At 38.0% G+C, this 12,908-nt stretch overlaps 2 protein-coding genes and 1 long non-coding RNA gene across 3 annotated transcripts in view; all 3 read left to right on the top strand.

Moving 5' to 3' along the window:
* The window catches only part of LOC109824133, a 2,909-nt gene extending 1,340 nt beyond the window's left edge, over positions 1 to 1,569 (top strand). Inside the window, exons 3-4 of the mRNA XM_020390660.1 lie at positions 304 to 583; positions 1,076 to 1,569. Coding sequence (XP_020246249.1) covers positions 304 to 583; positions 1,076 to 1,452 — 657 coding nt within the window. The 3' untranslated portion in view covers positions 1,453 to 1,569. The remainder of the gene's footprint in view (positions 1 to 303; positions 584 to 1,075) is intronic.
* LOC109824502 lies at positions 1,968 to 7,190 on the top strand. The gene is made up of 4 exons (XM_020391111.1): positions 1,968 to 2,071; positions 2,212 to 3,997; positions 4,067 to 5,263; positions 6,352 to 7,190. Exons 2-4 carry the CDS (start codon positions 2,443 to 2,445, stop codon positions 7,134 to 7,136), a joined length of 3,537 nt encoding a protein of 1,178 aa, XP_020246700.1. The 5' UTR covers positions 1,968 to 2,071; positions 2,212 to 2,442; the 3' UTR covers positions 7,137 to 7,190.
* LOC109823795 lies at positions 9,141 to 12,679 on the top strand. Its single transcript, XR_002242474.1, has 2 exons — positions 9,141 to 9,219; positions 12,606 to 12,679. It is a non-coding gene; the product is annotated as an uncharacterized LOC109823795 (long non-coding RNA).

Raw genomic sequence — 12,908 nt, forward strand, 5'->3', positions numbered from 1 at the left:
GGACTTATTAACTCGCCTGCTTAAATAGATGGATTAGTAAACCCCTCAATTCGAAAGTTAACTTATTTTTAACAAATTCTTTGATTAGACCTCAAAATTTTGTGTAACTTTCAGTTTCTAATCTGTGTTTTGCCTTTGAGAGAAAGGGAAAATATATATCAAGAGGAATAAGGAGAGGGGAATTTTGGAATAAGTGTTTTTTTTTTTAAACGTTTGAGGGGTTTTGTGATGAAAAGGTGATTTAACTTCAAAGGGGTTTCATAAATTAATTTGCGTTTGCTCTTCTATCATCATCATCAACAGAATGCTGAAGACAATCAGTATCCAGCTGGAACGCCGCCGTCACTGGAGTTCGTCATCACGTCGAAAGACCTCACCGCCACCGGAGCATCAGCAACACTGCTGGTGTTCAACAATGAGAAGGGTTTCACGTCGAAAGACCTCACCGCCACCGGAGCATCAGCAACACTGCTGGTGTTCAACAATGAGAAGGGTTTCACGCCGGCCAACATCGAATCCATCTGCAGGGTCGGCAAGTCCACCAAGAAAGGCTGCCGCAATCGTGGTTACATCGGGGAGAAAGGTAAACGGCAAGACCCTTTTTTTTTTTTTTGCATTTGAACATTTGTGTGTGTAGTTTTTAGGAAGTTCTTGCAATGCGTTTGATCATTTTGATCCTGTGACCTCATTTTCACTACTTTTTATTCGCATTTGAACTTTTGTGCGTGTAGTTTTTAGTTAGTGCTTGCATTGCGTTTGATCATTTTCATCCTGTGACCTCATGTTCACTAGTTTTGAATAGCAACATATCTTTGTTTCGCCTTACACTCTCCGATACACTTGGATCTGCACTTGGATATCTGAACTTGGTCTTCGTACTGAAAAATGTGTCTAAGGGCAAAACATGAGAAAAATATCTGAACTTGGTTGTATTGCCTTGAACGTACGATAACCATCATTATCTTGTAGTATCTTCTCTTTTGAAAGCAAATTAAGTGAAGGCAACTGTCAAAATATCTCTAGAGGAATCATAATTCTGTTTCTGAAGACCACTTGCGTTTTGATTCGTTTGCAGGCATTGGTTTCAAAAGTGTGTTTCTGGTATCCAGTCAGCCTCACGTCTTTAGTAATGGATATCAGATACGCTTCAACGAAGAACCATGCCCAGAGTGCAACATTGGGTACATCGTCCCTGAATGGGTTGAGGATAATCTGATGCTCTCGAACATAAAACAAGTATATGGTCCTTCCACGAAACTTCCCACGACGACAATAATCTTGCCGTTAAAAGATGGAAAGGTTGCGGCAGTGAAGCAACAGCTGTCGAAAATGCACCCTGAAATCCTATTGTTCCTTTCAAAAATTAAACAGCTTGCCGTCAGGGAAGAAAATGATGATCCAAGGCTTAACACGGTGAGCCAACCATCTCAGGTGAGACGGATGTTGAGATGAGAAAGAACGTAGATGCAGAATCATACACTCGCCATCTTGCTGCCCAAGAAAACGGCAAACAGGAAGAGGAAGAGTGCAGCTACTACATGTGGAAGCAAAAATTCCCCGTGAAATCTGATTGTAGGGTGAAGAAGAGAATGGAAGTCGACGACTGGGTCATCATTCTGGCTTTTCCGTGGGGACAGCGGCTAAATCGAGGGCTAACCACACCTGGCATATACTCCTTTCTACCCACCGAGATGGTCACAAACTTCCCGTTCATAATTCAGGCAGACTTCCTTCTATCTTCGTCAAGGGAGTCGATACTTTTGGATAGCCCCTGGAACAAAGGAATTCTTGAATGTGTTCCTTCTGCCTTCACTAATGCTTTTGTCTCCTTGGTGAAATCAACGCCGACAGCTCCCCCTTCCTGCATTTCCTCCATGTTTCGCTTCCTCCCAGTGAAAAGCTCTAAAATACCGCTAATGGACTCCGTGAGGCAGTCCATCAAAGAGTAGTGGCAGAGCATATTGTACCCTGCGAATCTCAGACTAGCCAAAAATTCTTCTCCAAGCCAGGTGAAGTTGGCCGGCTGATACCAGAATTTTGGAATATCCTGGACAAGGTGGAGAAGCTTAAGGTGGACTTTAAGAACTTGTCATCCCATGCCAGAATTTTGGAATATCCTGGACAAGGTGGAGAAGCTTAAGGTGGACTTTAAGAACTTGTCATCCCATGGGATTTATTGCCTGAGTTCATCGTTCGGTGGAGAAGCTTAAGGTGGACTTTAAGAACTTGTCATCCCATGGGATTTATTGCCTGAGTTCATCGTTCGATAGGAAAGAAAATGATGAGGTGTTGGACTTTCTAGGTGTGGGGTTTGTGGATAAGCAGTGGTACGCGAATTGCATTCAGAGTTCCAATCTTATTAGGGAAGTTACTGAGGAGGTTTACTTGGATCTTCTTTGTTTCCTAGCCAATAAATGGCAGGATTTCTTCAAGGGCACCAACATGGCCAACATACCTCTCATAAAGTATGTAGACGTGAGTGGCAGTTTCTCTTTGCGGAGCATAAACGGAGCAGCTTCGTCTAGCCAGAAGATAGGTATTGCCTCAGAAAGCAAGAACATTTCCTGGTTGATTAGTTGGAGCCGGGAATTCTTGTCTTCTGCTATATTTTTTGTACCTCAAAACACTCAGACAGTTCTTGCAACATATCCCAGACAAGCTACCATCATAAGTTGGTTAAAATCGAACGCTGAAGTCCAGGTTTTAGACGTGTACAATTATGGGCTTAAGGCTTTGCCAAGCCTGCGGGATGATAGAAGGCATGTGATTGCGTTCGCTCACTTCCTCTATCACTCCTGTTCGAAGGGCTATTTGACAGAGTGGGCTGTCAAGGAGTTGTGCAGTCGCATGCCGCTCGTGAATAGCTACGGAAATGTGACTGCACAAACAAAAAAGACTTTGGTTCCCGCAAAATGCAGCCGGTGGGTTGGATTATTGGGTTCGAATGTTTGGATAGGGGAGGGTTATGTTGAGATGGGAGCAGACTACATTATGTCTGGTAATTTCGCTGGAAACTATACTGCTGAAAAGATACTTCTTCCCTTCCTTGAGAATCATATTGGAGCTTCTGATGTTCCGAAGATATGTCCTCCAAATGCCCCATTTTCTACTGCATCTTCTCCTTTGACGAAGGAGAACACCTTCTTGCTCTTAGAATGGATATCAAAGCTGAAATATAGAGGTATTCAAATTCCGCAAAGGTTTCTGCATTGCATCAAGAGTGGAAGTTGGCTTAAGACATCAGTTGGTTACAAGCCCCCGTCTGTATCGTTCCTTTCTAATTCTGACTGGGGAAGTCTCCTGCGCATGGAGTCCACTCTCATTGACATACCCATGGTGGATCAACGGTTTTATGACTACAAGCTTGGCAGTTACAAGGAAGAGTTGAGATTCATTGGTGTTCGATTCGATTTTGTGGAAGCATCAACTTACATCGGCAACCATCTCATGTCATTGGCAGCAAACTCCACTTTGTCAAGTGGAAATGTAATCTCTCTTCTTGATTTAATTAGAGCACTGAGGGAGAAGAGACTGTCCCCGGAACATCTCATCTCTAGCATCAAACATGGAAGTTGGCTGAAGACTTCTCAGGGTTATAGATCTCCAGTTGGATCTGTTTTGAAAACCTTTGAGTGGACAACGGCCTCACTTATAAGCAATCTTCCCTTCATTGATCAAGGCTTTTACGGCGATAGAATTCTCAACTATGGGACTGAACTTCAGCTACTTGGTGTTGTAGTCGGCTTAAATCATAATCACCAACATGTTGTAGACAACTTCAAGCTAACTTCTCCAGTTGCAGCTGACGCCGCGATTCTGATACTTGATTGCATTCGCTATGTGAAGTCATCTGAAGTGTTTATTAATAAGCTCAGGGGGTTAAGTTGGGTTAGAACCCATACCGGATACAAATTGCCAAGGGAATGCTTTCTTGTAGATTCGAAGTGGGAATGCCTCCTCGAGGTAGTTGATGAAGTTCCATTGGTTGATCAGGCATTTTATGGTGGTAGGATTGGGTCTTGCCTCCTCGAGGTAGTTGATGAAGTTCCATTGGTTGATCAGGCATTTTATGGTGGTAGGATTGGGTCTTATAAGGAAGAACTGAAGAAAGCTGGGGTGCTCGTGAGTTTCGAGGAAGCATCCAAGGCCATTGCTAACCGGTTTAAGCTACTTTCATCTTCATCTATGCTTACAAAGAAACATGTTTTCGCATTGCTTTCAAGCTATCGTCAGTTGACCAATATTTCATACAGATTCCCTTCTGATCTTACCAATTGTATACACACAGAAAAATGGATACGCACCCGAACAGGGTTCAGATCTCCCAAAGAATCCATCTTATTTGAGGCGGAATGGGAGTCAGTTTCGCCAATTGCTACTCTTCCTTTTATTGATGATACTGAGGCTTACTATGGCAAGGGAATTTATGAATATAAAGATGAGCTCAAGGCTCTGGGTTGCACTGTTGAATTCAAAGAGGGAGCCCATTTTGTCGTCACTAGCCTGAACATCCCTAAAGATCCTTCATCTGTGAGTGCACCTAGCTGTCTTTCGTTGCTCAAATGTATTCGGAATCTGAAGGGGAAAAAGGCGGAAATTTTTCGGGAGCAGTTTATGGCAAGTATTGACAAGAAGTGGTTGAAGACAGCCATGGGTTACAGGTTCCCCGGTGAGTGCATTGTCTATGATTCGAAGTGGGAACCTGTTTTAGAAAGGGGTGATGGACCCTTTCTTGATCAGGATTTCTACGGGTCGGATATTTCAACGTATGGAGAAGAGCTAAAGATGTTTGGAGTTATTGTGGGATATGGTAATGGATGCAAAGTGCTAGCTGATCATCTCAAATGCCACTGTCAGACTAATGCCATAGTTAGAGTTTACAAGTACTTGATGGAGTTCAAATGGGAACCTGAAGATGGAGCTTCTGATTGGATTTGGATACCAGATGGCGCCGAAGGAGGCAAATGGGTCGGATCATACTGTTGTGTTCTTTCCGACAAGGATGATCTCTTCAGCTCTCAGCTCTATGTTCTTGATAAGTATTATGAGCGCAAGTTGCTCGGATTCTTCTCCTTGGCACTGAAGGTTAAGAATGTTCCAACTGTCGAAGATTACTGCAAGCTCTGGTATATGTGGGAATCTGCCCTTCATCAACCAACTGAAGCTGAATGCATTGCTTTTTGGGTCTTTATTGCAAAGCACTGGTTTTTGAAGACGACAAACCATCTTCTGGAGAGGATCACTAAGGTTCCAGTTCTTTCAGGTACTTCATTTTATCTCAGTTTTCTTTTAATTATGAAGGTTTTCAATCATTTGTGATCATATCTCAAGCTTTAGAGATTTGCTATACTTTTATCGAAGATTCTTCTACATTCCATATAATGTTCATGAGATATCTGCGAAATTTAATAGTGTTTATTTGTCATCAATATTGGCATCAATCATGATATTTTGCCTTTCCATGAATGTTTTCATCTAAATTGTTGCAAGAGCTAGATTTAAAAAAACATTATACAGTCTGAAAATAGTTAAGACGAGCAGAATGAAAAGAACTGCTATATGCATCCAACAGCCATAAATTAAAATTATACGATAAAGAGAACGTACATGACAGGTAATTCACTTTTATTCTACTATTATGCAAAAGCTGCGTTTCCTATGGCAAAACCATAAGCATTTAAAAAAAATTCATATCTTGCTTTCACTCGTCATTTTTTATAGAAGACATTACTATACATTTGATTTGTATTAAACCTCCAGTTTTCTCCAGAATATGTTGGCTTGCTTATAACATTGTCAGTAATTACAACAGTATGATATATTATTCATACTGCCTCCAGGTAAATATTTCTTATTTATCGAAATCTCAGTAATCTGATATACTTTTGTCCTAGATTCCTTTACATTTCACAAATGATCTTGAGACATCTGCAATCAATTCTATAACTTTTTTTTTACGAGAATAGGTTAATACAACAATTGTCAGGATAAGATTTGTTTATTTGTCGACAATGTTGCCTAGTGATTTACTGTGATGGTGAGGGTCAGTGCATATAGTTGTTGATTATCACTACTTAGTTGTGGTGATAGAGTAGGGAGAGGTGGTTACCGAAAAGTATGTATACATGTCAGAAAGTCGAAAGGATTGTCACTAAAGTAACGAAATAGCAAATTAGAAGCTTTTAATTTTTTACTTTAGGCTAAATTTTATTTGTGATTTTGGATATGCTAATAGGGAATGGAATTGAATTGTGCTAATAGGGAATGGAATTGTGATTTTGAATTGAATTGAAGCTTTTAATTAAAATAAGATTTCAAACTCTAGGCTAAATTTTATTTGTATGCTAATAGGGAATGGAATTGTGCTATCTAACAAGCAAGATGTCTTCGTTCCTGATGATCTTATGTTGAAGGATTTGTTTGATGAGGCCTCTGAAGAATCTGTATTCATTTGGTATCCTCCAGCAACTATACCTTCAACCTCTCGGGCTAAAATGAACTTAATCTACAGCAGCCTAGGGGTTCGAACTATTTCTGGGGCTATTGAAAAGGACCAGTCCTCCCTATCAAAAAATGCTGATTTCAGAAAACATCATTCAAAAGGAACCATAATAAAAACTTGGTTGGTTAGAATTGTTCTTGGGTTTCTAGCAGACCCTTTTCTTGATATATGCCTTGAGGATAGGCAACAGATTATTAAGTGTCTTCTTGATTCAACAGTCTTTGAGACTGATGAACCTATTACAATGAGTTATCGCCTTCAACTTTCCTCGGGCAAGACTTTGATAGCCAAGGCAAGTAGAATTATTCGATGGGAAAAGGAGAACTCAAAGTTACTCATTCAGAAGATTGATAGGTCAGGCGGACAAAGAGCAAAGATTGAGTTTGCTAGCTACTTTTCTCAAGCGATATCGGAGGGACTGTTATTTGAGAGGGCTGATCATATTGCTGCACTCGCTGAAGTTATTAAGCTCAGCTGCCTCTTGGATTTTGATGATGTTGCTGTGGGATTCCTGATGAAGAGCAAGAACCTGCAACTTTTTGCGGAGGATGAGGAGTTCTTGTCATCGGCATTCTCCTTGACAGAAACAAAGAGCACAAAGTTCGTTAGCAATTTCTTTTCTCTGTTTGTGTGATGATATGTTTAATTTCCAGTACTAGCTTTCACTTTGATCTTTAATGTTATGTGAACCATAAAGATCACTTGATATGTTTAATTTCCAGTACTAGCTTTCACTTTGATCTTTAATGTTATGTGAACCATAAAGATCACTAGTTGTTATGATTATCTATGTTATGTTTCTATCTTCTCCCTCCTAATTTGGGCTCAATTGTGTTATATGGTCTCCAACTTTAAGAATATTAAGTTTTCTTCCCTTGTTGAGTACTGTGTGCAGTGCAAATTTGTGCAGGAATCCCCTTCTCTGAACTTGGTCAGCTTAAACCAAAGCTCAGAAGAAAGTCACTTTCAATGTAGGGGTTCAAGCTATTTCTGAGGGTATTAAGATGAAATGAGTTAGTGAGATGAAATTCTTATCATGAGTTGGACCAATTAGCCACCCGATATGATAATCGGCACCGCCCATCATGGTTTGCCCTCATCATGATCTGTATATTAAAAAAATTATAATGTTTTAAAATTTATAATTATTATTTTAGTTACGTGCAAAAGGGGCGTCTGTATATTAAAAAAATTATAATGTTTTAAAATTTATAATTATTATTTTAGTTACGTGCAAAAGGGGCGTGGCTATTTAGCTGTCTGAAAAATCAATATATTAAACTGGTTTGAACTATATTATGGAAAACTTCAAACTATGTGAAATTTTCATTATATACATTTGATGATGTTTTGAAAAAGATGTATGGTACAAATCATGAATTTGATAAGTCAATTAGTCGATCTCGCAATAAGATTTTATCTCACTATACATATACACACATACACACATAAAGTGAGGACTTTTTCCTGGTAGGGGTAATACCAATTACCCATCCATGCATGGGTTAGAATAAATCCGACCATAGCTAAATGATCTGGATGGAAGATCCGATGGAGGGGCTAATTTCAGCACATATAGATGATTAAGGGGGCTTAATAACAATTACAATGATTTGGGAAAAATATCAAAATACTAACGTCCCCATAGCAATTTTAACGATTTGATAGAACAACTAAGAAGCATTAAACATTTAGAGCACTAATTTGAAAAAGCCCCAAAAGTAAAGGAAGATTCCCAGATCAAAGGAGCGGCCTTCCCAGATCAAAGTAACTTAACTAGGGGTGCCAAACCGTATCCGTATCCGAGGAAATATCCGTAACCGTATCCGTTAGGATGCGAATATGATTATTCAAATCTATTATCGATAGGATATGATTGCGGATATGGTTTTGTAGTGAAATATCCGTATCCGTATCCGAAAATATCCGAATACATATTGGTAATACTCCTACGATAGTTTCGATTCTCAGATTATGGATTTTTGGTTAATTTTGATGATCAAGATGTCTAATCTCAACTTTTTAATCATAATGAACATATTAATGAACTCTTTTTGTATCACATGACTATATTTTTCTGAATACTATCTAGTTACTCTTTTTGTATCACATGACTATATTTTTCTGAATACTATCTAGTTTTCTCATATCCTTTTTGTATCCACATGCATATCCGACATGACTATATTTTTCTGAATACTATCTAGTTTTCTCATATCCTTTTTGTATCCACATGCATATCCGTGTATATATCCGCATTTATATCCATAACCGTATCCGATTTTGACGGATATGGATATGAATTTTTCTTACCGACATATATCCGTATCCGTATCCGTATCCGAGATGGGTAATCAGATATGGATATGATACGTGTCATATCCGAGCCGTATCCGCTCCGTTAACACCCCTAAACTTAACCCACAACCAGAGAAAAGATGATGTGGACTGAACCGGCAGCTGACTTCGGTCGGTCATTTTTAATTGCTAACCGCATCTGTTACTGCGGCCGTTGGATCACCTCATTTGAACGATCGTGATCGATTTGTCTAGTAATTGAAGCATAAGAATGAATGCATGAGAATGCGTTGCGTCCTTTTCTAACTTTAGGCAAATATAAAAGCCCGGTGCTTGCGCTCCTTTATTCTCTCATCTCCACTCTCTCTCTCTCACTCTTGAAGGAGCTTGCTACTGCTGAGTTCCTGTTTACGTTTCTGGTGAGTACGGCAGGCTTAATTATTACACTCCTTTTTTTTATGTATCTGATAATTGCTTGCAAAAATCTATAATGTAACCCGACGCGAGTGATCTGGATGGTTAGGGGGTTCCAGTATAACGTTTACGGTCTTGGGTTCGATTCCGAACTGGTCTAATGGTTAGGGGGTTCCAGTATAGCGTCTACGGTCTTGGGTTCGATTCCGGACCTGGGTTATCAAATATTCTTTGTTGGATGTATTTTGTAGGTGCGCTTGTGTTTTCGTAGCATGTAGATGATCATCCTTGCTTGCATTAGCATTTCGGAACTGAATATGAACGGAAGAAGAGGAAAGCACTTTGTGAAAATGTTGAGAACAAACATTAATTTTTGCTAGAAAAAGATCATTTGAGTTTTTCTCTGTCTCGATATTAGTCCCTGAAATCTTTAATATTTTGAAGGGTTTCTGTTTTCCGTTATTGGTCCCTTAAATCTTTAATATTTTGAATTAGTCCCTCAAACTATTGAAATTGCTGCTTAGTACCTCAAATTCGGACCATGTGTGGTTCACAACTAATCAGCTAGCAATTTAGACGGATTAACTACAAATGGGACTAATTTGAAAATTAATTAAATTTGAGGGACTACATAGCAATTTCAATGATTTGAGGTTCGAATTTCTTAATGTTAAAGATATCAGGGGCACGCATCTAAAAAAAAAACCCTATTTTGAAGTTAATCCCTCTAATCATTGAAATTGCTTGGTACTTAGTGCTCCTCTTAATTGGATGAATAATCTGAAACAATTTATAAGAATCCTGCAGGGATCTAGTTGCAAGGTCTAATTTTTTAAACAACTTATAAGTAACGGGAATTTCAATGAGTTAAGGGACTAATTTTAAAAAATATTAAAGATATGAGGGATTAATAAAAACTTTTGTTTGGTGATAGAAAATAAAAATGTGAAAAGTTAAGGTGATATAACTAATGTTATATCTATCTTTTTTTTTTTTGACAGAAAAACAGGGGATGCTCCCCGTTCATTAAAATATATATGTTATAGTTACAAAAAGTAGGATACAAATTGTATCCAAATGTTGGTAGATAGAAAATAAAATTCAACTAAATAGGAACGTATAACTTTCTTCTTTTAGAGATCTGTGAAGATGAGGAGTGGGCCTTGCCGTCACTCATCGTTGACACAGATATAAGAAAGAACCAAAGCCAGCCATACGTATATTTACTTGAATTAGATTTTCTATAGACTAACAAAACATAAGACTAAAAACAACATAACTGTTCAAAAACAAAAGAGTTACAAAAAGACTTCAAAAGATCTCCAAAATCAACTTCCTGTGTATCCTCCAAGCTTTCTTAAACATTCTCTCTGCTGATTGGATGATGTTCTAGTTTTTTAGATAGACGTTGAGCCACCGAACCTTTTCTTGCACCTGTCCATTCATAAATTCCAGAAATAATTTGATTAATAATGGATTTGTATGGGAGAGGAGTATGATAAAAAATAAACTTATTTCTTGAAATCCATATGTTCCAGCATGTAGCAGAAAAAATCAGACGTCAGATATGTCCATGCATGCCTTTTAAATGTTCTACAGAATGTAGAAGCTCCATGAAAGTATGTGGCCATTGAAAATATAACTCATACTTTTGAAAATGTCTCCATATTTGCAATGATAAAGGGCATGAAAAGAAAAGATGTTCTCGACATTCATCTTCCAAACCACAAAAGCTGCATAATGTATCACCTTGCCAGCCTTTTAGAATTAGAACATCCTTAGTGTGCAATTTGTTATTGAACAATAACCAAGTAAAAACTGGACCTTGCTCGGTAGTAGGGGATTCCATATGCCTTTGTAAATAGGAGATTGAATGCCTCTGGAATTGAGAAATATGTATAAGGATTTGACTGAGAATACCCATGTAGAAGTGAGAGACCACTTTGCCTGATCATGTTGATTATTGACATAAAAAGCTCCAATGTTGTTCATGAGCTGCATTTTATCAAAATGTGATGCTTGATTTAAGCTTCTCTTAAGCAAAACATGCCAATGCCATTCATTAGCTTGAAAATGTTTCTGGCTACTTATGGGAACATTTATAGAAAATGCCAGGTTATATAGTGAGGGATATAAACTGGCTAAGGAGTTAACTCCAAGCCATTTATCTTCCCAAATTCTTATTTTGTTACCAGAGCCTAGCTTCCATATAATTTGTTGGAAAAAACCATCATTATGAGATATGATTGCATTCCAAAAGGATGAATATGAAGTATTTGACCTCAAAGACTGAATGTTCAGATTCCTGTTACAATAAAGCTGTCTAAGATAGGAGCCAGTAGTAGAATTGATGTCCAAACAATGCCAAAGCCATTTAGCTAGAAGAGAAGAATTAAAGATACTCAGATCTTTAACTCCTAAGCCACCCTCAGATTTACTCATACATACTCTTTTCCAGTTTACCTTACATTTGAAAGCATTGGAGTCTGCAATTCCATTCCAGAGAAAGTTCTTTCTAATCTTATCTATATCTTTGATTAACCAAGTAGGCAATTTGTAGAAAGACATGAAATATAACGGAATTGAAGAGAGAACTGAGTTTAGTAGAACCAGTCTTCCACCAAATGATAAACAACTTTTTTTTCCATGTGGAAAGTTTCTTCTGCATGGTGTCCAGTAGAGGTTGCCAATCAGTCTTCAATAATTTTCCATATTTCAGGGGTAAACCAAGGTATTTAATAGGGAGTTTTTCCACTTTACAATTGAGCTTGGCAGCTAATGAAATGCCTCTGTTTTGGATATTGCCAAAATAAATCAAAGAAGATTTGGAGTAATTGATGCCAAGGCCAGATGTCTCCTCAAAAATAAACAAGATTGTTTTGAGAATATATATGTTATGTGAATTGCTCTTGACAAAAAGCAAAGTGTCATCAGCATATTGAAGTGACCTCAATTGATCTTTTTGCTATGTTCTATTTTGCTGTCTTGAAGAAGATAGTAAATAGTTATTATTGTTTGAAGACTTGAGTGCATGTAAATACTAAATACCTCATAGTTTGCTCTACTTTGCACTTATATACCCTGACTTGTTTTTAGCGGCACTTATACATCCTAAAGTTTTCAAAATTTGCACTTGAATATGTACCCTCATTGTGCAAACGCGGAAATTTTCATCCGTAAATTCTCATGTGGTACTCACATGCTAATTTTTGAACTTTTAACCCTAAGTTTTTGTTGGATTTTGTTGTTAAGACTAATTAACCTGATCCATTTTAAACTTATCTGACTTCTATTGCTAAAATAGGATTTTAGCATAACATCACAATGCAAAAGCAACCACATACTTCTTCAAAAATTTTCTCCTGATTCTTGAGGATTTTTGTTTCTTTAGTTTTTAAAGATGGAGAAAGCCCGTGAACATATAGAAAGCATAAGAAGAGACAGATTCTTCATTGGTCGAGAGCAGAAGAATCCGCTGGCCGAAGACATGCACCAGGCCGTCAACTATCTCTCAGAGGAACTCTACGCCAAGGACGTACACTTCCTCATGGAGCTCATTCAGGTTTCGTCACAATATTTCTTTTCGATCGAAAAATTTAAATATTCAGCAATTACACAGCCATCATTTGTTATTCCGAATTATAACTCTTGTAATATATTTAGATTTGATGGAATATACATAGTTAAAGCTAAA

Source organism: Asparagus officinalis, chromosome 9, assembly GCF_001876935.1.
Source record: "Asparagus officinalis chromosome 9, Aspof.V1, whole genome shotgun sequence".
Taxonomy (NCBI): Eukaryota; Viridiplantae; Streptophyta; class Magnoliopsida; order Asparagales; family Asparagaceae; genus Asparagus; species Asparagus officinalis.

Bases quoted from the DNA above. Each gene is read 5' to 3' on its own strand.
- LOC109824502 (XM_020391111.1), top strand. From the start codon at position 2,443: ATGGCCAACATACCTCTCATAAAGTATGTAGACGTGAGTGGCAGTTTC. The intron at 3,998-4,066 runs TTTATGGTGGTA...TTGATCAGGCAT, and splicing joins TCCATTGGTTGATCAGGCAT to TTTATGGTGGTAGGATTGGG. The intron at 5,264-6,351 runs GTACTTCATTTT...GTATGCTAATAG, and splicing joins TAAGGTTCCAGTTCTTTCAG to GGAATGGAATTGTGCTATCT.